Source organism: Actinia tenebrosa, unplaced genomic scaffold (genome assembly GCF_029948245.1).
Source record: "Actinia tenebrosa isolate PJP-AT-01 unplaced genomic scaffold, QUT_ActTen_1.0 PGA_scaffold12__29_contigs__length_12842862, whole genome shotgun sequence".
Lineage (NCBI taxonomy): Eukaryota > Metazoa > Cnidaria > Anthozoa > Actiniaria > Actiniidae > Actinia > Actinia tenebrosa.
This window is the reverse complement of record NW_028292572.1, coordinates 12206910-12231459: the sequence shown is the minus strand read 5'-3', so window position 1 is coordinate 12231459 and position 24550 is coordinate 12206910. Positions and strand designations below refer to the sequence as shown.

Below are 24550 nucleotides of genomic sequence, written 5' to 3'. Positions count from 1 at the left end.
TCTGTGTATATGGTGTATATGGTGTATACAGCTAATTGAAAAAAACGTTGTCGGGTTCAAAAAAAGGTTATTATCAAAGCTAAAACCGAAGGGGAGCATGGGAAGACAAACAATAAATTATACTAATTTTGTGCGTATTGCAGTGTCTAGATGTGTACGTATACTAAAGTGTCCGTGTATATATACAAAAGTGTCTATATGTATATGGTGTATATGTTTATATCGTAGGTCAGCCTGAGACTCACTGTGGACTATTGTATATGTACAAGTGTCTGTGTATATATACAAAAGTGTCTGTGTATATGGTGTATATGTGTATATGTGTATATCATAGGTCAGCCTGAGACTCACTGTGGACTATCGTATATGTACAAGTGTCTATGTGTATATATACAAAAGTGTCTATGTGTATATGGTGTATATGTTTATATCGTAGGTCAGCCTGAGACTCACTGTTGACTATTGTATATGTACAAGTGTCTATGTGTATATGGTGTATATGTTTATATCGTAGGTCAACCTGAGACTCACTGTTGACTATTGTATATGTACAAGTGTCTGTGTATACATATACAAAAGTGTCTATATGTATATGGTGTATATGTGTATATGGAAGGTCAGCCCAGGACTCACTGTTGACTAGAGTGTATATGTACAAGTGTCTATGTGTATATATACAAAAGTGTCTATGTGTATATGGTGTATATGGTGTGTATATACATATATACGTACATATTAATGACAGGTATATATTTTTAAAGAGGGATGAATGTCATGTTTGTTTTTTTTTTTCTAAGATACATATTCAAAAATAAATATATCTCAGTTCAGTCAACAATACTGCTATAGTAGCTGTAAATGCCTATGTAAACTTGAAATTTACTTTGTACAATCAACAACATCATTAAAGAAAAACAATCAATAGTTATGCTAATTCAACAATAATTTAGTCAAACAAACGGTCGTAGAAAGGAGTACCGGGAATTCTCCCAGCAGTCACTGGAGTCATCTGAATCATCGTCACCAACTTCGACATTATGATCAACATCAAAAACAACTTCACCACTGACAACATCATCATCATTATTATCATCAAGGACATCATCATTGTAATCACCATCATCATCATCAACAACCTCATCATTGTGATCATCATCATCATAGTGTCGTTCGGTTTTTAATACCTGATGCATGAATCTATGGTTCTCAAACATGGGAAGGAAAATCCCTTTATTATAAATGTATTTTAAACTCGATTTTGTTGTCTCAGGCATAAATGTGTATATAAAATATATTTATCTTTAATAAAGATTGATATTGATGCCTTCATTATCATTTCATATCCACTGAAGGGGAGTATTACTTGTTTTTCAAGGGGGAGGGTATTGATTTTTTGAGCATCAAAATGGGGAGGGCTACAAATTTTTAAACCATATAACTACAGTAGCGTCACATTTTTTTGAACACTTTTACTGACCAAAATAGTGACCCCCCCTCCCCTTCCTCGTTAAATAATGACCGGTCTCTAAAGAAACTTATCAAAAACAGCATAAATTTTTCAACACACTATGTTTATAAAGTGTCACTGTTTTTTCAGCAATAAAATAGTGAAGTTTGAAAATGAACTATCAAGTAATGAATAAAAATATCTTGGATCATGTATCTCTTGATGTAAAGCAAGTGCCTCGGTTATACTTTTGGACTATTTCCTTTTTTCAATGTTAAAATGTTTGAAATATGTATTTCACCCCTAATAAGGTTGTATCACCTGTACATAGCCGTGTGTCATGCCATGTGCCAGAGTGTTCAGCGTACAGGCCTAGGGAACCCAAGCAATAATAACCTGAATGGGTTGCTATATATAACTAATGGAGAGGTGATTTTTAAAACCCATTGTAAATAACTAAAAACATGAAATGAATAAAACTAGACCATTTTGAGAGGTTGAACTTTGATATTTCTAATAATTTTTGTACATTATGGTTATTTGCTTGGGTTTCCTGTGGTCGGTTGCCAGAAATTCAAATCCCATCCCTTCATGAACAAGAACGATGACTATCAAATAAAGCGATTACTAGTAGTATCCACATGCGCTTAAAATGCACCTTTTATTGACTGTGTTAAAACTCAATTATGGCTTAATTAATGGCTGACTCAATTATCTGATGAATGCTCCCTCATACTGATCTATTTTGCTTTGTTTAGTAAATAAACTATTTTTTACACCGAAGTGTATGTAATGAAATATAGTAAAATATATCCTTTACTGTTTTGTGACCTGTTGTAATTAGATCACTTATTATTGTTTACAGCCATAGCACAAACTGCATAGTACAAGCATGCAGCTTGTATGTTGTCCTTGTTGAAATATCATGGACAGTACTCATATGTGAGATCCCTATATATAAAACAATACTGCATTCTGGAACATAGCTGGGCGACCATTCACTAAGCCAGAGAACAACTGGCAAACTCATGTACTCCACCCAGTAGATGTGTTATTCTTCAATATATAAAAATTGTGTTTATTAGTTAAAATATAAGTTATTAAGCTAGCTGCTGTACAAAACTAGCCATTCTTTGTGTAGCAGTGGTTGGTACAAGAAGATATTTATAATATGAAGAAGATTATATATTCTTGTGTTTTATTTATATGTGCGTCATAGATATGATGTACTATCTAAAACTAGCAATTTCCAGTTATACACAGTAGGGAAATCTAAGATGATAATATGGTGTACATGCCCCTTATGCACGTCTGGTAAAATCTATCAACTGTATATCTTCATGGCATCGATCTCCCTCGTTTCATAATTTTCCCCAATAATTCCAGCAAATTGAGTCTAGACTCCGGAGTGTAGTGTTTAGAGATCTTGGTATAATTTACACTGTAATTGCTTGCTTGGTACCAGTACAATATATGCCATCTGTCATTTCGAAATCGTTTCTCTGTTTTTTAGTCTGTCTTGATCAGATCAAAATATGTGGATACCCAGCTGCATAATTTGTAAAATCAAAAGTGTTGCAATAAAAAGCTGTTTTAATTAGAAAAAATGATCAGTTGCATTATTTATTTATTTCGATTCGATAATGTTGAAATGATTTTTGTTTGTCCAACAATACTATTAGTCCCTTGTAGCTGTTGAGCAGACTTGAGTGTGTGGGGGTAAAATATATGGATTTGACAGCATGAATTTAGTTTTGAGAGCCTGCACTTTAGCTTAAGATTTACAATTATTGTGTAATGTAAGCCGAATTAAAATAAAGTTAGCTTACCTTTGCATAAAAAGCGGTACGAATACTTGCAAGGCAATTAGCCAGTTAGTAAGGCGAACCAGAAATGTGCATATTTATATAAAAGAACTTGGCTCGAGCGACGAATTAATACTAAGTGATCCGCCATGTTGTTTTTTAAAATGATTTTGCTTAGCTAGACCCCCTCCCCTACGGGAGATTTTGTCAATTTTTGATCATAATTTGTTTAAAAATCCTAGAAAAACGAACGTTCAAAAATTGAGACTCATTCCGTAATAATTTTTTTGACGATAGAATATGAATAAAAGGAGTTGGAGAGTCCTTTTTGAAGCAAAGGAAAATTTAAAACTGTTCAATTTCTGATTTTAAAACTAAATGTTTCACTTTGAACAAAACGAAACTATAAACTCAGAATACCAATTTTTGTATTTTCAACATTGTCAAAAATCTAATGGACGGAAGGTACCCGCACCGAACATTTTGCGGGCGATATTTTGGTCAGTCTCATATTTAAAGCTTTCCAGTACCCATTTCCATATTCCATTTTGTTTCGTTTTGATATGATAAAACAGACAGCAGGGGTCGAGTGTCTGATCTTCACTATGCTAATAACCCCACGAGGTTCTGATAGTTTTTAATTCTTGGAAAATGACGTTGCAAATGTCATGAATTGGCTTCAGTCACTGCGCATGAGCATTGCAGAATTAGCCGTGTTCTGATGGACATGTGACACTCACAGATCTTAAGAATAAGGCGGACCCGCGTATCTGCCAATCCTCATGAGTGAATGCATTCAATCTTGCTTTCATTTCCTTGGAGCTGCTCAGTTTTGAAACTGCACATTTGCCATCGTGAAGACATGGATAATCAATGCTCATCCTACGATGAACAGGATTACATCAAAGAGTTTAAAAAGTGGTTCTTTGACGAATGTCCCAAAACCTTAAACCTGCTGATCATTGGTAAAACTGGGGTAGGGAAATCTCGTCTTGTTAATGCTCTCGTTGGTAAAAAGGTCGCTAAAGAAGGCCGAACACTAGATCCCTGTACGTCTGAGGTGACGTCTTACAAAGTAGATATCGAAAGGGTTACAGTCACTGTGTGGGATTCTCCTGGATTACAAGACGGAACCCGTAAAGAGGCCAAGTACATAGAAGACATGACGAAAAAGATAAAAGATGTGGCTTTGATAATCTACTGTGTCAAGATGGACGACACTCGATTCCATGATGAAGACAAGAAAGCCATTCGAATACTGACAGAGGAGTTTGGGAAGGAAGTGTGGAAGCATGCCGTAGTGGCTCTGACGTTTGCGAACAGGGTTGAAGACCCTGATGGGGAAGAAGAGTTAGAATATTTCCAATCCCATCTTGAAGAATGGAAGAGGCAGTTTAGAGAATACTTCGCATCAGTTGGCGTCGACCCGGAAGTCTGTGTTCCAGTGATTCCTGTGGGGAACGTAAAGTCCATGTGTCTACCTGATGGACAAAACTGGCTTTCTGATCTGTGGCTCGAATGTTACCGTGCGATGAAGCCGTCTACCAGACGAGGCATGTATAAAATCAACGAAAATCGGTTGAAGAAAGCTTCATCCGTTACTTATTCGACGAGCACCAGCGGCGACGATGGCATTCCTCCCGAGATCCCTTTAAATGAGCAACAACAAAATAGCTTTTTGGAATCCAGTTGGGAAGCCTTCTTAAAATTTGTTGGCACTGCTTTTGTCACTGCTGTTGTTGGCAAGGTTCTTAGCGCATTGAAAGGTGCTTTCTCTTTTTTGCGGCGCTAACTTTCAAGTCTGACTTTAGGAAATCGAGAGAGTTTGATTTGAAAGTATAGACAGTCGCTTACCAATTCAACCAGAACTAAACAGTTTGTTGTAACCCCCCGAAAACTTCCGAGAGAAAATCAAAGAAATAGCCAGTTCATAATGTCATCACTGATCGTATGTTTAGTATAACGAGGTGAAAACAGTTATCAAGAGAGAACTACGTAATTCACAAGTAGATTTTTAGCTGGAGCTTGTATTCATTAACTCGATGTATTCGTATTGGAAATAAAGCGAAATGCTTGTAAAACATTATCCCGGTTACTATGTTATACAGCTAAATTAAACTCATCGTTAATGATGAGCTTGGCGTTAGGTGCATATTCGGTGGGATGGGCGGAGCCAGGCACAAGTTAGCGGTAACCATGGTCACCCTGTCACCACCCACCGAACACCTGTCACATTGACCGCGATCAGTCAATGGAATACTTACCTCTACTTACCTGTACCAGTGGTAGGGATGGCGGGCGGGAAATTAAACTCGTGTTGTAGCGTAATAGCGTAATAGCGTCGTATAGCAAGTGCTAGCGATAGATAGCGATGGCGAATAAAGGTTCGCGTGGTTGGCATTAAGCTAGCGTGATCACGTGTGTAGCGTCTTATCGAATTTCGTAATGATAGCTATGATCCATATCTCATACAGGCCACAGAGATCGACTAGAATAGATTGCGACATGCTATAAACAACTTGCTAGCTGAGTCGATCAACGATCGCGTGAGGTAATAAATGCGTTGACAGCGGAGATAGCGGTATGCGTCCGGACAACGCTACTGCGAGATGTCATTGACCTCGAGTCTAACTTAGCCTAAATTACATTTAACCACATTATATAGCTAAAAAGTTCTGACTCTAACTCATTATCGTAATAAATAAAACTCTAGTCGTTTTGTGAGCGAGCTTACGAAACTAGACTATTCATCCGAAAGCAAACGAAACCAATTTTTGGGTAGAGTTTTGAAGGAAAAGGGATCCTCTTCATGAAATTGAAAATATTCTCATAAAAAGACTAAAAAAGGCGACCGAGAGCTCTGTTGTTCAATAAGGCCGATCTTTGTTTACGCTTTTTTCCTCATTAGCATAAAAAGAAAATTTCAAGCTACAAGCAAACCGACTTTAGAAATCGAAAGAGAATGTCTTATTTAGTACCTACTGAAAATTTGAGAGTAATATGTTCAATATTTTGGGAGTAAAAGTTTTTCGAAAACACTTCAAATTACAAGGAATTGTATGGTTGTGTGGCAAGTCTTGCTACACCCGTAATAACGGTGACGCATTCTACAGTGAGGTTCCATTGAGGTACCCCCCCTCCACCAGGGTCCTTACAGAGGTGACGTCATGGCTATTCTTACTACCCCGTGTTTCTAGCCATGTCTGTTTTTAGTTTGCTGGATTGTATTATAGGCACCTGCTTGGATATTGTCTTTTTATTGTTGAACAAAACAACAAGATCTTTTCCAAACAATCGATGCTCTTCTAGACTACTGGCAAATAAATTAACAGTTAATATTTCTAAAACCAATTTTATTCTGTTTGGATCCATACAAAAACTTAAAGGCTTAGAACAAACACCGATATTAAAAATAATGGATAAAGCAATAAACAGAGTTTCTAGTACGACATTCCTTGGCGTCATAATTTTTGGCGTATTTTATATAGAGTCAGACATTTTCTTAACCTTGATATACTCAAAAACTTATATTACAACCTAATTTATTGTTGTGGCGTCACTTTAAGCGTCGCGTCCTTTTGTAGCGTCGCGTCTGTCTGTAGCGTCGCGTCCTTTTGTAGCGTCGAGTCCTTTCCTAGCGTCGCGTCTATTCTATTTATAATTATAAGTGGCGTCTTTAATGGCGTCGCGTTGGTTGGTTGTTGTTGTTGTCGTTTTATTTATATCTTGTAAGTAGTTTGTACAAGAGGAAGAATTCAAGAAAAAGGAAACAAACAAATTAATATGAACCCCTCCCTATGCTAACGTCAATGGTGGGCGAGCGCGCGAGGCCGCCAACCTTTATTAAGAAATGTTATTGATAGATAATGGCGGATTGGATGGGTAATGGCGGACATGATGGGTACTACTTAATGAACGATAACCTATTGATAACCCCAACAATACTTGAATCATAGATAACCTAACTATCAGATAAAAAGATTATACTTCAAACTAATTTAATATGATGATTGATAAAGAAATAAATGCACAAGCAAAATAAAAATAGATAACACAAGGTTAAAAGAGCATACAATAATATAATATATCACACGCAAACAATAATCAAACATTAAAAACAAACTGTCAATCAAGAAAATATGATGTAATCAATAAATAAAAATAAATAAGTCAATAAAATAAGATAAAAAATAGAAACAAAATAAAATAAAAGAAATGTAAGTAAATAATGAGAATAAATGACAAATTAAATAAATATTGTAATAATAGAATAATAAATAAATAAATAAATATTGTAATAATAAAATAATAAATAAATGAATAAAATCAAAATAAACAGTGTGGGCGTTATAATGACCTCTTATATCGAACTACTGATTTTTTTCTGATTTTTTCTTTTTTTTCCTGTACGTTTATTTTGTTTTATGAAATTTCTAGTTGTTCAGCTACGAAAACTACTGTACTATATATGATTCTTCCCATCTTACATATATGTAATTATTACTCATTTTCGTCTTAAGGGTGTAAGAGCTTGTTTAACCTCTGAGGTTGTTCTCTTGCACCCCCCACAATATTTGTAACTTATTCAATTTATGTATGTATATATATATTTTTGTGGAAATAAAAAACTGTTGTAACTGTTGTAACTGTTAGATTGACATCCACCCTAAGCGATTTTGAATTAATATGAAGCGGATGGATAACTATAGGCTATCGATATTGTATTTCTTAGTATTGGCCCACAAAATTGTGGTTAGGGCTTCATTAGCCCTATTCTCCTGGGCCCAGTTGTTCAAAGCCCGATTAGTGCTAATCCTGGATTAACTCTTAATAAGACCTATAGAGTTAGTCCTGGATTAGCGCTAATCCAGCTTTGAACAACCCGGCCCTGGGCAATGGCTCGGACTGTGGGTTCGTCTTCGTGTAGTTTTATCCACTTCATGCTACCTGTAGATCGGTGCCTTATCTTGACAGGCCAATAATTTTCTCCATCAATGTAGACACCAGGATGGTTAGGATCGGCTCTGTTACGCGATGTTCTATACATTTCTATAATATCGTATCCTTCTGGAATGTTTCGCAATGCTGGTGCTCCCGAGATGTAGTTTTGCCACACGGGGATAGCTGCATTTGACCAGATTATAGAACGATGTGCGAGTTTAGGTTGTTTTCTTTCTGGCTTTGTTTCGGTGCCAAACACTGGTGCTGAGTCGACACTACTGCTCACCTTAGTATTGGTGGAGAAGTTATAAACGTGATAGCTGCCAAACATGTCTCCAAGAACTTGCTTATCAGTTGGTGTATCGGGTTTGTTATCCACCAATATGGCTTTTCGGTCTCCCTGTGGTAGGCGGACATAAATTGGTCTCTATTCTTATGAAACATTCGCTCTCCAACGATTCCAATTTGTTTCCTGTTACTAGGGCTTTGGAAGAGAGCAAGATATTGGGCATTTCGACTAATATCTGTATTTAATTTCCCCTTAGGAAACATGTTCTGAAGCAAGAGGATAACGCTAGCGTTCCTATGACGACCCTGGGTAAATAATCGAGCTACTACAGGACTGTCTGTCGCTTCGGCCATCAAATCATCCAGTATGATTATGTTGTTGTACTTGGGATTATTCTCATTTAAATCCTCGGACAGCTCCGGAAGACCCCTTCCGAATCGAATGCTTTTTCCAAGATCTTTTCAAGACGTCGTAACGATCTTGCCATTGATTATAGCACCATAGGATGCGGATATTTTTCTGCTCTTCAAACACGATACGATTATTTTCTAAAATTTGCTGCACGAATTAGGTTTTACCACACTGTGTCGGGCCGACAACCAATAATAAGGATCAACCAATAATTTATGACGGAAGTTGAAATCTGGACAAGGTGCAGTAGTCAAAGACAGCGATACTTTTGGTGTTTTCGTATATTTTAGTATAGGACTAGCACTTGTTCTCTTTCGAATGCATCTGATTTCTGTTATACTACGTGCTGGTCGTGCCGGTAGCAAGCTCGAGATGTGGTTTTGTAGTAGCGAGAACCTCGCAGTTCCTAACCATTTTTACCTTTCTTCCCCATATAGGTTATGTACTTGACGTAAATGATCACTCACAAACTTAAGATTAGGCTTGTTACAGACAGGACAGTCTCTTTTATGCTTATAGGGAATGTTGACACTTCGAAGGTTCAATCGTAAATCAATCAATCAATCAATCAATCAGTTTATTCAATCTACCTTTCTGGAAATATAGTAACAAGTATTTAAAATTGTATGAACAATAATTGTACAAATATGTAATAAAAGAAATAGTGATTGCAGATTTTATAATTGAATGTATATATATCCAGAAGGAAGACACCTAAAGAAGAAACCATAGGCTTATATTCTTGAGGTGTCTTATATAAGCTTGGGTAATTTAGATATAATTATTTGATGAAGCATGAAGGTGTATATTGTCATATATAAAAATGAATATATAGAAATAAATACATATTAGTACATACATATGCACATGAAGTTAAAGTTAGAAAGTATTAATTTACAATGATCAGTAATTATAAAGAGTTCATTTACAATTTAATTTTAAAAAAATACAGATATTAAACTCAATTGATAGATTAAATTAATAAGCACGTAAAGATCAGTGTTTAGACATAACAGCTGATGAGATGCTTTTTTAGTGTAATTTTGAAAATAGATTTTGAACTTGCTGACCTAATGTGATTGGGTAGCATGTTCCACAGTTTTGGCCCTTGACTTATTACTGTGAATTGTTTGACATTGGTTCTACAGAAAGCAGGTCTATAATTATTTGACTGTCTAGTTGGATAATTGTGGATTTGGGAGTTTTTTACAAATTTGTTTTGAAAGGAGTTAGGCAAAATTTTATTTTCTATTGAATACATAAATAGCCCTAACTGAAGAGAGTGAATATCTTGCAGTTTTAATAAGTTATATTGAAAGAATAAGGGAGAAGTGTGAGCATCATATCTAGAGTTAGTAATAATCCTGATTACATGTTTTTGAAGTATTTTTAAACGATTTAAATTACTTTCATAGGTAGAGCACCATATGATATTGCCATAATAAAGATAAGGGTAAACCAAAGTATAATAAAGCATAAGAAGAGATTTTTGTGAAATAAAGAACTGAGATTTAGATATAATTCCTATAGATTTAGAAATTTTCCCAGCAACAGTACAAATGTGATCTTTCCAGCTTAAGTGTTCGTCAATTATGACACCTAAGAATTTGGTGTTTTGTTTATGTTCAATTAATACATTATTAATTTTTAAAGTCAGATTATTGCTATTCAATGTCCTCTGTCTTGGCTTAAATAGTATATAGTTAGTTTTCTTGATATTTGTAGTAAGTTTGTTTACGATTAGCCATGTCGAAACTTTGTCAAGCTCAGAGTTCAAGATATGATTTAAATTATTCACATTTTTATCAGAATAAAATACATTAGTATCATCAGCAAATAATATAAATTTCAGTAGATCTGAAGAGTTCGCTATGTCATTGACATAAATAATAAATAATAAAGGTCCTAGAATACTTCCTTGAGGAATACCGCAATTAATCGTCATCTGGGTAGATAAATTATTTTCAATTTCAACATATTGCTTTCTATTTGTTAAATAACTGGTAATCCAGTTCAAAGCTAATCCTCTAATTCCATAATATTCTAATTTTTTTACAAGTATGTTGTGATTTACTGTATCAAAAGCTTTTGACAGGTCCAGGAATACACCTGTGGAAAGTTCCTTATTATCAATTGATGAAGAAATGTGGTTAACCATTTGAATAATAGCTAAGTTGGTCGAATAACTGGATCGAAAGCCATATTGATGTTCATAAAGTATGTTATGCTTGGTTATAAAAGCAACTAACCTATCATATAAATAACCTTCTCAAAGAATTTTGAAAAGACAGGGAGTATAGAAATTGGTCTATAGTTACTAAATTCAGAAGAACAACCACTTTTATATATAGGAATCATCACCCTGGCAAGTTTAGTACTATTAGGAACAATGCCAGTGGAAATAGATAGATTTATAACATGTGACAGTGGTTTAGCCAGAGATTGAATATTAGCTTTGATGTCTTTAATGTTGACACCATCAAACCCAGTTGCTTTACCTATCTTAAAGCCAACAGAGAGAAGTGTGATTTCATCTTCTGTGACTGGAGTTAAAAAGATTGTTTCACTAATCCTATTACTAAGATATTGTTCAGGTAAGATATTTGAGTGTGGCAGTTTTTTGGCAAGGCTTGGCCCAATATTTGCGAAAAATTCACAAAACTTATTTGCAATAGTCAAAGGATCCTTTATTTCATTTCCATTGTGAGAAAAAGTTGTTGGCATTTTTGGTTTATTTTTTTTCTTGTTAATAACTTCATTTAGAAGTTTCCAAGTGGCTCTTAGGTTTCCTTTAGCTGATTCAAACTTGGAATCATAGAAACTACGTTTTGATAACTTCAATAAGCAGGATAGTTTGTTTTTATATTTCTTGTATTTTTGTTCAACAAATGGAGTGGGGTTACGTAAGATGAATTCCTTATAAAGTTTACATTTAGCTTTGATAGATGTTAGAAGTCCTTTGGTGATCCAAGGTTTACTAGCTAATTTTGCTTTCTTTCTTGTTATTGTTTTGACTGGAAAACATCTTTCATATATGTTGTTATAAGTAACAACAAAGTTATCATAGGCGATATTAGGGTTGTGAGAATTAATGACTGTATTCCAATTACACCTATTTAGTTCTTCGCTGAAAAGCTCTTTAGTATGAGTATTTATTTGTCGTCTAGTTACTCTTATGTTTCTAGATTCAGCATTGTTCTGCAAAGGAACTATAGAAAAGATTTGCAAATGATCTGAAATGTCTGTGAATAGTATACCATTGATAGATTGGTCATTTTGAATTAAACAGTTAGTATTAAGATGTTGTCAATAGAAGTAGCTGTGTGTGAAGTTATTCTAGTAGGACGATTGATAATTGGTAGAAAAGCATGTGAAAACATAGTATCAAGAAAATCATTGGTGTTGTTATATTGCTGTTGATATTTCAGGAGGTCTATGTTAAAGTCCCCCATTAAATAACAGTCTTTTTGTTCTTTTGAAAATTTAGGCAAAATTTCATTCAATTTGTTCATAAACATTTGAAAATTTGAATTGGGTGGCCTATATAATACCCCTATAACTACATTTCTTTGGTGAGGTCTAATTATTTCGATAAAAATAGACTCCAGAATTTGAGAATCAAAAACTGTAAGGTCATTTCTTAGTTTAAAGTTTATGTCATCTTTTATGAATAAACCTACTCCACCACCAGGTCTATCATCACGAGATTTCTGAATAAAATTATACCCTTCTATGTTTATGTAATCACTGCTGGAATTTCTTTTATCAAGCCAAGTTTCAGTAATACCAATGAGTGAAAAAGTCAGGTCTAGAGTAGTGAGAAAATCTGTTAATTTAGTGAGGTTTTGATTAATACTGCGAGCGTTTAGATGCAATAAAGAAAATTTTGAGTTATTGTTGTCATTACACGTAATCTCATTAAATTGCTCAGAGATATAATAGTTGCTATTGGGTATGTTGAGATATTGTACATCTGGATCTAAATCCGAATTAGCAGCAATATTTTTCTCTAACATCAATGGATTAAAAACTAGAGATTCTAATCGATCGTGTTGGTATCTAATAGGGCCCTGTTGTAATTCGTACAGGGCCAGCCTGAATGACTCATCATCCAGGTGTATGAAAGGAAGATGATCTACTAAGTCCATAGTAATAAGTTCAGTTTAAGTTACTTTACAATTTAAAGCAATAACCGATAAACTTAACTGAATGGTCAGACAGATCAAAGTTAAAGTCATTCTTCGCTGGTTTGTTGTTGGACTGCTTCAGCTTGGTTATCACTGGTGTAGTGGCAATATTAACTGGTTGCATCCATGAAACAGCATGTGGAGTAAATCCTGTCATTGACATTGGTCTCGGCATCCTATACCTAAAAACAAATTCGAAAGATTACCTCAGGACCCATGAAAAGTTATTTCAATTAGTTTAACTGGTTTTGCTGGAAAATATTTAGTTGAAAACAAATTTATTGATTTTCTTATCTTGTTTTGTACAAAAATAACTTGTAATTCAAGTATAAATAAAGTTATTGTATTGTATTGTATTGTATCCCTAGTTGGGTTTGATTAGGCATCTATTATCATAAAAAATAAATTATTACACGACAGTTGAAGGGTGCTAGTTTACCAAAGTCGAAGAATATTTCTCAGTTGAAGGACCTACCCTAAGGACTCTGGACTGGACTCTGTGCTTTTCATCTTGGACTAGACTCCCTACGGTGGCCGAGAGGGGTCATCCAAAGTCGAAATGCCAAACTGCCCAAATCGAAAATCGATACACGCTGAAGACAAAGTAAGTCCTTCTCTAGTCTATTATCGCTTCAGACAATTTGACTTGGAGCACTTTCGCTTAAGCCAATTCGACTTGGAGCACTTTCGCTTAAGCCAATTCGACTTGGAGCACTTTCGCTTAAGCCAATTCGACTTGGAGCACCTTCGCTTAAGCCAATTTGACTTGGAGCACCTTCGCTTCAGCCAATTTGACTTGGAGCACCTTCGCTTCAGCCAATTCGACTTGGAGCACCTTCGCTTCAGCCAATTTGACTTGGAGCACTTTTGCTTATCGGCCGAGAAGGGTCATTGGAAAACTTTACCAGGCGTTCCTAGTATCACCACAGGAAACCCACAAAACGGTTATACTTCGAAAGAGAAAAACAAGATGGCGGACGAAGATGGTGAGGAGTCAAAAACTATTTGAATGCAGCTTATTATGCATATATTGCACGAATTTTGGTAGCTTTTTTGCTTAATAATGAAATTGCATTTTACAGAAATAAAGAATTTCGTAGAAAATCTTGTACATTAAAATAAGCCCGTGGAAATTATGAGAAGATATATAAAGAAAAAATTCGACATCGATTGGTCGTAAGTAGCCTTTACTTCATTAATTACTAAGCTTAATTATAATCTTACATTTTTGTTATTATCTAAGCTAAGATTTCCAGATTTACGCCCCATTCATATTATTATGATTTGTTACTTGTACACTTTTAGCATTTAAGCTTATTAGACTTTTATTGTTTTAATTAAATGAAGTGCAATTTTTTTTAGCAATTGGGTAAGCTGTTTTTAACCATATTTCTAGCGTATGACATCATCAATCCTAATATCTCTTTCAAGTGTGCTGTTCCTGCTGACCTTCTACATAATATTACCTACCAATATGGCAGACATAACATCCTTAGGAAGAAGATTTTGGTCATGACAATGAACACCATGCTTCTTCTGAAATCTTTGAAGTGTACTTTTCCTAGGCAGGCAGATTATTTTTCAACATTAAGCTCAACTTAATTAAGTCTTAATATATAGGCTTAAATGCTAAAAGTGTACAAGTAACAAATCATAATAATATGAATGGGGCGTAAATCTGGAAATCTTAGCTTAGATAATAACAAAAATGTAAGATTATAATTAAGCTTAGTAATTAATGAAGTACATGTAAAGGCTACTCACTCTTAAACTTGGTTTTTTTAAAATCCTTACTTTAAGTAAAGAATTCTAGTTTTAAGTGAAAAAATACTTGTTTTAAGTTTGGGATTTCTAATATTTAGATAGTATTCTTGTTTTTCATTTTTCTTAAAAATGAAGTTAGTAGTTGGCTTAAATTAAGACAAAGATAGTTGTATAATAAGAATATAGGCTGCTTAAAATGAGAAAATAATTTAAAACTAGTACCAAAACTTAAAACAAACAACAATTTAGTCGTTAGTCAAAAAATATTCATCTTAAACATAACTTTTATTAATGGTTCAAAAGGCAAATTAATCTATAATTGTTATTTCACATATGCATCATGCAATAACAATAAATTTTTGAAAATGCTTAGTAAAAAATGTAAAACTTAGGTTTCATCTATACAGTTCATGCCATGTATATCACTATGACATATAGGTTTCCAATATTATTTGACATTATGATATTATATTTAACTGAAACGTAACATATTTGTAAAGAAATTGAAATTATTTCCCATTTTTGCCAGAGCACTAGAACAACAACTATGACGATGTACTTATTATAAGATTCAGGGTTTGTGCTAGGTTCAAAAACAAAATTCAAGGAGTTTTCAAGGACCAAAAAGTTATTCTTTAAGGAGTTCAGTTGTCTTGTCTTGTCGAATGTTCAGTTCATCAGGCCCTTTGGATTTGTTGTTTTAGTGAAAGTTGAATTTCTAAAATTCGAGGGCTTTTCAAGTGCCCTTGAAAACGCAACACGAATTTCAGGAGTTTTTAAGGAGTTTGATTAGGAGTTAGCTACAAACCCTGAAGATTATCCTAGACTTCATGTTTAAGGGGTATGAGAAGGCCTAGGGGCAAGTTTTTGCATTTGCAGGAATGAAAAACTTGATAGGACTCAAGACTTGAAGTGCTAATAGCTAATTCACATTCTGCAATAGGCTCACTTACTTCCATGGTATTCAAATTGTTATGAAAGCAAATGGTTGATACTGGATTGACAAAAAAGAAACTTCCTACACTGTTTATAACACATATTTTGGCTAAACAGCCAAATTTTGGAAGCCCATCTTGTTGATATCCAATATGGAGAAAGTTTTTCTTGCCAGGAGTATAAAGAGTCCCATTTAATGTAATGGAGTTGCAGGAAAAATATTTATTATCCTTTGATGCCTGGACTAGCTCATGATCATTTCCAAACAAGGTCTGCAGACTTCTCTCTATGGTGTTCCTTTCAACTTGTCCAAGTTCTTTAGCCTTTCCAAACTGTTCTTCATTTCCAAAAAGTGGAGAACTGTCATTGTTTTTATCAATTACAATGAAATCAGCACAGTTCAGTTTTTGATTTTTTAGTGCTAGTGTGTAAGGTAAATTCTTAAAGTTCTTGACTCTGCTGGCTAGATCTTTGAAGTATGCATGTTTTCCTTCATAGCGCATACACCAAGAATGGATTAAGGGGCCAAACTGAAAGATCTGGCTTGGTAGATGAACCAGGAAATGTTGTTTGGGGATGATGGGTGCTTCATACAAGGATTTAAATTGAGCAAGATGTTGTTTTATTGCACCTCTTACGTATATCACCATCTCTGTCTCAAGCTTTGGGGAAAATGAAATCCTCATTATCTCTATCAGAGATAATAAACATTCCCAATGGTCATCATTATCATAATCAACATAGTTCGACAAGATGAGAGGCAGTACAGATGCTAATAACCACATCCTCGATGCAGTTTGTCCAAGATTTGTTGAACTCTCCCTCTCAAGATCTGTTTCTTTTATGGGATAAGGGCAGTCTTTTAACTGAGAGTAGCCAAATGAAAAATTCTTGATCTCCTTGTTTAAGTCTTGTAACGAGAAAATTTTTTTTTCTCTTATGTAATATCGTAAGGCATATTTTATTTCATATGCAAGTTCTCCTTCAAGAAACACATGCATGATATCATGTGGCAACTGTAAACAAACATCAAAATACTTTGATTCCAGAAGCTCACTTCTGAAGTTGATGCCAAAGTGCTTTGAATAAAATTGGTTCAAAAATTCAGAAGATGCACTTTCCATTTTATCTAAATATTCCGCATGAACCTCTTTACTCCTTAATGTAAATTCTTCTTCACAGAAGTGTTCTTGCATTTCATCATAATTTGCCATACAGTTCCTACATTTTCTGTAGGCACCCCCAACACTTTCCTTGTAACCTCCTGCCACTTGACTAGCTGGTGTGTCTGCCAAAAACAGAAACACAGATCCTCTTAGATGAACAACTCCTCCAAATACATGAAATGGGTAGCCATGATTTTGTTCTAGTAGCTTGAGTTCCTTTACAAGTGGTTTAAAGATTTCATTTATACCATACTTCTTTAGTAATGTTGTCTTACAAATTGCTAACAACTGTATTGACTTCAGCTTAGATCTGTACAAAATGTTTCCAATCTGGTAATAGAAAAAGCTCAGTTTGTGTGTCTTGTTTGTCAATGGATTGTTGAGGTTGACATCATCAAAATAAAGTATTATCTTTAAGGCTGTGCCATCGATGGAGAAAAGTTCATGTGTCTTCACAAAGTTGCCATCACAGAAGTCTTGGTAGTGATTTGAGTTAGATTCTTTTGGGTTCAAGATCATATCTAATATTTTGGCAGAAGAAAGTTGAACTTGCAGTGTCTTTAGCAAAGGGATATAGTAAAATACATCTTCAGTGCTGACTATTCTCTTCTTCTTGTTGACTTGCTTTATGCTCTTGTAAGTACCCAACAGTATTTCCTTAGGTTCCTATCAGAAATAAATGCACATCAATGCACTGCATGAAATTCAAAATCTGCAGTTTTTATGAAAACAGCTGTAATAACATAAAATATCAGTTTACTTACAGATTGCAATTTGATCATCATGCTATATGTTAGGATATACTTACAACGAAAGGCAGATCCATGTCTTCTTTTCGTATGCATTCTTGTAAGTCTAATGACAAGACCTGATCAAGGGGCTGCACAGCATCTTGGAAAATGTCTTCATAGCCATATATCTTACTGGTATCACAGCCGGCATTGTCTAGACAATCATCAAGTTTTCGTTTAAGATTTTTGATTGAGCTTTGAATAAACTGTTGTGTTACTGCTGCTATCTGTTGAGTGCACTTCTTAGACAATCGGTTTTACTCTTGTAGCTTCAAAAGATATTTTTTGCTCTCATATATGTCCTCATCAAGCTCTCCAACTTGTTCCTTATTTCTTGTTGCTATGCTATCAGATATATGGCAGCCACTTGTACTATCATCTCCATCATCATCATCTTCATCATCATCATGATTACCATAACAGCCAAGAGAGTCATCAGAAAATGTAGCATCTAAAATGTTGTCATGGTTATCAGTTGAACAGTTGGTACCTTGTTCAGCTAGAATAAAAAGCATAAAATATTATAATTGTGTTTATACTATAAATAACCATAATTCAATGATAATAACTTCAAAATGTGTCTGTTAAGGTGGGGTCATGTCTTTTAAATTTTTTTCCACAGTTATTCATCATTAGAAATAATGCAATATTGGCAAAAGATAAAAAATCATAACCAAGAATAGAGTAATTAATGGCGTTTTCCCTATTCCCTACTGTATCCCTGGACCATCAAACACTCAAACAACTTTATTCTGATACATTGGAAGCTGACTGCTGGCATGCAATTAGAAAGCTGGACAGTCGGCACACATTGTTCCGATATATTGCCCCGCCAACAAAGGCATACTGCAGGCTCCGTTTATTAAATCATTTTGTTGTTGTGTACAAGACCCGTTTGAGGGATTATCTTTGGTAGAAGCTCGCCTACTGCCCGCCAGGCAAAACCCCCTTTTTAGGAGGAAACCTGGTCCCTCCCGAATGCAGTGTTAGGTGAAAAAAGACCTTGAGGGAGAAAGGTCCTAAGATGTTTACAACGATTCTTAAAAGTAATAAAAGCAAGACAAAATTAGTGTGCCGTGCTTAACCTTGCAGTCAGGCTAGAATGAAACCCTTCGCCTGCGAAAGCCCGCCTTTTGCCATTCGTTGCGTCATTATCTCCATGGCAACCACTCTCCATATTAGGCGAACCGTGAAAACAATATTTTGCTTCTATTCTTCGAACCGAAGCAAACAGCAAGTTTTCCCTATTCCCTACTGTATCCCTGGACCATCAAACACTCAAACAACTTTATTCTGATACATTGGAAGCTGACTGCTGGCATGCAATTAGAAACTGACCAAAGAACGGGACAAAATGAAAATGAATAGGGGTAGTTATAAACCTAAAGACTTTGAAACAAGTAACCGATTCTCAATAGAATCCTCCACATACCCATCCTTAGCGGACTCTGACTTCCATCGACCGTGTCGCTTCCAACAACGGTCTGAAACTCGGGCGTTAGCAGCTGACGTAGCTCCACCTGCCCTGAACGAATGTAACGAAAGATTTGCATCCTTTCCAGCAAACTGTTTAACCAAACCGATAATGGATTCCTTAGCTCTAGTGTAACTTAACGGCTTGCTTTTATGAACAAGCATAAAACCCCTGCTAGTCTTAACTATAGGTTTAAACACATAATCTGGGTTTGAACCGAGCCCCGTGATGCCTGCCAATTGAATATATTTTTCCAAATTGTAAACTGGACAAGTGGGATTGCCTGTCCTACTAATGACTACTTCCTGACCCTTTCTATACTGATCTGTTTTACTCTGTGTGACCTGGATGGTCACGTGTGAATCACAAATTGTGACATCTCTAACTCTGAGGGAGGCTAGTTCACTAAACCTAAAGAAACCGGCGTATAGCAGTAGAGCCATAGCGATATCTCTACGAACAGTTAAGGTGTTATCTAGCTGATACTTAGAACAGCACAAACGAAGTGCGTCACAAAAAATCGGCGTTTTCTTAACTGTAGGTTTGGCGTGCTGCCTTTTAGACCCCTCGATCACATTCTTAACAAAGGGATTAACTACAGGGTTAGGTACCCCAGCCAAATCGTGTACCCACTTCAAAGCACAGTAACTGGTTTCAATAACTGATGCGGAGGCGAAATTATCTGACAAAAATCCGAAAAACAGGGCAACATCTACGGCCGAAGCTGGGAAAACTGTAAAACTTTTCCTTTTTGCAAATACTACCCAGCGATTTAACGAATAAACGTAATTACGAACAGTCCCGTCTGCTTTAGCGCAAATAGCAGACTTCTTAAGAATGTCATGCAATCGGACCAAACTTGGGTCGTCTCTTACTCGATCTTGTAGTTCCTTCCACTCCCCAAAATTAAAGATGTTCATACCTGTGGAATAAAATAAAGAAATAAAAACTTCTTTAAACCTAAACTGAACCTTAGTCAGATTCGCTTGCGCCTGTTTGAGGATGATAACGATCCTGACTTACAACAACCTGTGGGTTATAAACGCGCCTAGCCTAGTGTAGCCCATCATGTTATTTCATATTATTGTAAGTGTATGTAAAAAAGCCACCTGTGAGTTGACAGCATGCACTTTATAATGTACAAAACTGTTGTACAAACTTCTGAGTTAAACAGGATGCATTTTAGACAAGGAAACCACCTGTGGGCTAAAAATACTACTGTAGTAAGCCATCTGCGGGCTAAAAATACTCCTGAAATAAGCCACCTGTGGGCTAGAACTACTCCTGTAGTAAGCCATGACGGCGTCATTAGCCTGCGCAAATAAGTGCTAACCAGTCAGAACGCAGTTGTCGCATATACCATTAAAAGACATGCAAAAGCCTCTGTCATTCGTTCTCGTTATCGGGCGACTGTAATCTATAAATACAGCTATGAGCCTGAAGCTCAGTTTCGTACCCTTAAACAATGTGTTGAAACAACGCCCGGGAACAGTTGCTGGGACATGATAGTCCGGGATTCCCACCCAGTCTGTGATATGCTTTGACAAATGAGTGCCATCTGGGCATAGGCATGGCCAAAAAACCGCTCCCTTCCAAAGGGGGACAATCATAGCTCCCTTAGCTTTGCAGATGTAAAAATGTCTCCAGGCTCTGATGATCTGGCTTGGAGGTGATACAACCCAGTTGTTCTCTGAGCCCCAATTTTGCGCGAATGCGTCTACGTTCTCGCAACCAGGATTCCAAAACCTGGAATTAAATCTGGTACATTTGGTATTATACCAAGATGCAAATCGATCAATGGTGAACGGGCCCCACATGTTATTGAGCCACTTATATATAGGCATGCTTATGCCCCAGTCGTCCACGTCATTAAGCTTACTTACATAATCAGCCAATTGATTCTGTTGCCTTGGAACCCAAACTGGATTTACTGATATACTATTGACCGAACAAGCATCTGCGATTTGCTCAGCAACTGCCTGTAACTCTGGGTTCATGCTTCCCCTATGGATAAGGCTTACGACATTTTTATTGTCGGTGTACCATTGTATATTGTGCCCCTGTAACGTGTTTGCAAGGGACTGTATCATGTTGTCAATTGCTTTGGCTTCACGCCAAGTTGAGCTTTTGTTTCTCTCAGCTCCATCCCAAAGCCCGTGGCAAACTAATTTATTTCCTGCTGATATAGCGAACCCCCCATAACCACGCCCAGAAGCGTCGGAATAAATCACGGAATCGAATTTCCGAGGTTCTTCAAACAATTCTGTACCATTAAGTTGGCTTACGTTATTGGTCCAAAAGGACAATTCCTCCAAAACGCGCGAAGTTAGGTGGACGACGGAATTCCAGGACCACCTGGTCTCTAAAGCATAATACATATGTCGAGTGTGCAGGTAAACCTTTGGCCCAGTGGCTTTTGACATGGAAATAATCTGACCCACAACCCCCGCTAGCTGCTTGGCTTGTATTGTGTTGGGACCTGTGAGGATGCGCGCTACTGAATCTTTGAGCTTATTTACCCTTTTTTCTGTGACATACAGGCGATTTTCTGACATGTTAAAAACGTGTCCCAACCAGGTTTGCACTAACTTAGGTTCCCAGTCGCACTTAGTGTCACTGAGGATAAAACCTAGTCGAGATAGATGCTCGCGAACGGATGCAGCATCAGATGTTGCAGACTCCAAAGAGCGATGGCCTCCTATTCCATCGTCTAAAAACATACAGACGGCCTTACCCGAACCCCTCCATGAACTCATGGTTTGAGCATTTTAGTAAACAAATACGGAGCCGTCGATAAACCGAATGGTAATACATTGAAAATAAAATACTGTAACTTACCCTTATAGAACCATCGAAAACCTAAATAGGATCGATGAGGTTCAAAAATTTCAACGTGATGGTAAGCGCTCTTGATATCGAAAGTATAGAGAAAGAACCCCCTTTGAAAAAGCTGTTTAGCTGTTTCTACGTCTTCGCACCGAAACTTATATTTATAGAGGTGTGGGTTAACATGCCTTAAATCTAGAACTAATCGCTTCTTTCCATCATCGCGAATGGAAACGGACAAGGCATTTACAACTTTTGGTTGGTAGTCCACCCTATCGATACTACCACAAGTTAGTAAATCTGTTATAGCTTCTGTGACAAAAACCCGATTGTCTAAAGCCGACTTATTATTCCTTAGCACTGTAGGCTCAGGGAGAGTTATTAAAGGTAGTTTGTAACCCGATTTAACAATCTCTAACACCGGTTGAGTGACTTCTAACGCCTCCCATTCAGCGACATGTCGTTTGAGATTTCCTCTCACCTGCTCGTGAGTTTGATCAAACTCTAGGAAATCTGCCATTGCTTGCTCATCGTTCTCTATAACAATATCGTCACTAAATTCGCTCTCCCAGCCTGTGCGAAAACACTCTTGCCCATCTTTTATTCCCTCCGAATCAACTAACAAGGAAAAATCAGGCATACTTAACTTTTTGTTTCCTGCTTGAGGAGTAGACCCTTCGGTTACTATCAGTGGGCATTCACCTCGCCAATGCCCCGGTTTACCACAACTGAAACACAACCCGCTTCTCTTTGCATTATAAGCTCCAGGGTAGTATGAATATCCTCGACCTGGACCCACGATGGGTAAAGCTGCCTGAGAAACAAAACTGTTGGCTGTTGGGTTGGTAACTGTAGCTGTAGGGGCGGTTCTAGGAGCTCTTCTGAACCAAGCATTGCGGTTCCTACCTGCTTTGGTTGCGCGGGCTTCGACTACTTTTCTTTGAGCTTCTTTTTCAGCTTTTTTGATCTTTTTTGCATCATCGTCATCCTCGGCGAGTTCATTTTCTACGTATTCGCCTACGGTCTTCCACCCGTATTCTGACTTGTCAGCTAAAAGGATTAGCTTCTGTTGTTGGTCGATTAAAGCAATACCTTCTTCCAGCTTTGTAAGGCAAGCCTCGTGTTTTCTTGCTTGAACAGCCTCTCGGGCCTCGACGACAGTCTGCTTTACTTGTTCGTTATGCTTGAATTGGTGCTCGTGACCTTTCTTCTTGAATGAACGAGGCTCAGTGAACTTTATTCGTTTGATTTCATTCATCTGGGCTTCGTGTGCGGTGCCCGAAATAGTCTCTAACTCTCTCTTCAAATGGTTCATCTTAGTGTCCATCACTTCGACAAGCTTAGTCATCAATGTGTTCTGTTGTCTCTCTATCTCTTCTTGTAGTTTTGTATCCATACTTGCAGTCAAATAATGCTTGGAAAAATAAAGACCTCGATGATAGAATGAAAGCTTGTGTCAAGAAAAAGAGAAAAGCGAAAAACAACGTCAAATAAAAGCAAGACAAAATTAGTGTGCCGTGCTTAACCTTGCAGTCAGGCTAGAATGAAACCCTTCGCCTGCGAAAGCCCGCCTTTTGCCGTTCGTTGCGTCATTATCTCCATGGCAACCACTCTCCATATTAGGCGAACCGTGAAAACAATATTTTGCTTCTATTCTTCGAACCGAAGCAAACAGCAACTTTCCTCGGAATCTCGACTTTCTTTACTGAATGTAATCATGATCGCAGAAGCAACCAGGAAAAATTGGGCCAGAGACAAGACTGAAGAGTTTCCGGAAACAGTTTATAAGCTTGACATCATTTCTGGTCTAAACTCAGTACATCTCAATGCGGGGAGACGTTTGGCCGACTTATCAAAAAATACAGTCTCAGACTGCATGTGGCTAGTGCTAGTCCATCATAAAGAAATCTTAAAAATGAGTGAGAACTAGTCAATGACTATTGGTTACGATGCTTGGGAAGTTTATTGGCTGTCATCGACTGACCGGCTGTTTATTGGTTCTGAGCTATCCGAAGTATGTTTTGATGTTTTCGATTTGCGGGCTTCCTGTGGTGTTTGGTAGTTAGCCTGGGTTTCCTGTGGTGTTACTGACTTACTGCAATGACATTAGGTGGCTATCGTGACTTCCATGCACTAGCCACAAAAACTGCTCTGAGTTTATAATTTACAGAACTACTGAAATTGTGAATCCAGAGTACAGTTTTTCACTATTTAATTTGGACGTGATTTACCTGTATCAGGAGTACATTCGGTAATATCCAGGCCTCCAGTTTCATGCGGCTCTCTGCTTTGGAGATGCTTGGTGTGACGAGATCGCACATGTTTAACAAAGGAGTTGGCTTTGTAATATTTTCTTGTGCACCCGTCAAAACCACATCTGACTGCAAAGGAAGGATCACCAACATGAACCCTGCTGAAGTGCGTTAGCAGTACTGTGAGAGGTAAAAAGGCAATTCCATTACGTATAAGGAACATTTCCAGCTCATTTTTTTCGCCAACTAAAACCCGGGTCC

At 36.8% G+C, this 24550-nt stretch overlaps 2 protein-coding genes, 2 long non-coding RNA genes and 1 pseudogene across 5 annotated transcripts in view; 2 read left to right on the top strand and 3 right to left on the bottom strand.

Moving 5' to 3' along the window:
- Nucleotides 1-3993: 3993 nt before the first annotated feature.
- On the top strand, nucleotides 3994-5338 carry LOC116305547 (uncharacterized). The gene has a single exon (XM_031715483.2). It carries the CDS (start codon nucleotides 4043-4045, stop codon nucleotides 5042-5044), a length of 1002 nt encoding a protein of 333 aa, XP_031571343.2. The 5' UTR covers nucleotides 3994-4042; the 3' UTR covers nucleotides 5045-5338.
- Nucleotides 5339-7996: 2658 nt separating this feature from the next.
- On the top strand, nucleotides 7997-9566 carry LOC148912275 (uncharacterized). Its single transcript, XR_016119488.1, has 2 exons — nucleotides 7997-8598; nucleotides 8739-9566. It is a non-coding gene; the product is annotated as an uncharacterized LOC148912275 (long non-coding RNA).
- A 130-nt stretch (nucleotides 9567-9696) lies between these two features.
- LOC116305543 (uncharacterized) lies at nucleotides 9697-13971 on the bottom strand. Its single transcript, XR_016119487.1, has 2 exons — nucleotides 13556-13971; nucleotides 9697-13262 (listed from the first exon to the last, which is right to left on the bottom strand). It is a non-coding gene; the product is annotated as an uncharacterized LOC116305543 (long non-coding RNA).
- Nucleotides 13972-15110: 1139 nt separating this feature from the next.
- LOC116295756 (uncharacterized) overlaps nucleotides 15111-24550 on the bottom strand; it is a 30520-nt gene continuing 21080 nt past the window's right edge. Inside the window, exons 2-4 of one of the 2 annotated variants that reach the window (XM_089028012.1) lie at nucleotides 24269-24469; nucleotides 17755-18236; nucleotides 15111-17612 (exon numbers count right to left, since the gene is read on the bottom strand). In XM_089028012.1, coding sequence (XP_088884138.1) covers nucleotides 15666-17612; nucleotides 17755-17772 — 1965 coding nt within the window. In that variant the 5' untranslated portion in view covers nucleotides 17773-18236; nucleotides 24269-24469 and the 3' untranslated portion in view covers nucleotides 15111-15665. The remainder of the gene's footprint in view (nucleotides 17613-17754; nucleotides 18237-24268; nucleotides 24470-24550) is intronic. The other variant, XM_089028013.1, reaches the window with a different exon arrangement.
- LOC148912274 (uncharacterized) lies at nucleotides 18484-23708 on the bottom strand (annotated as a pseudogene).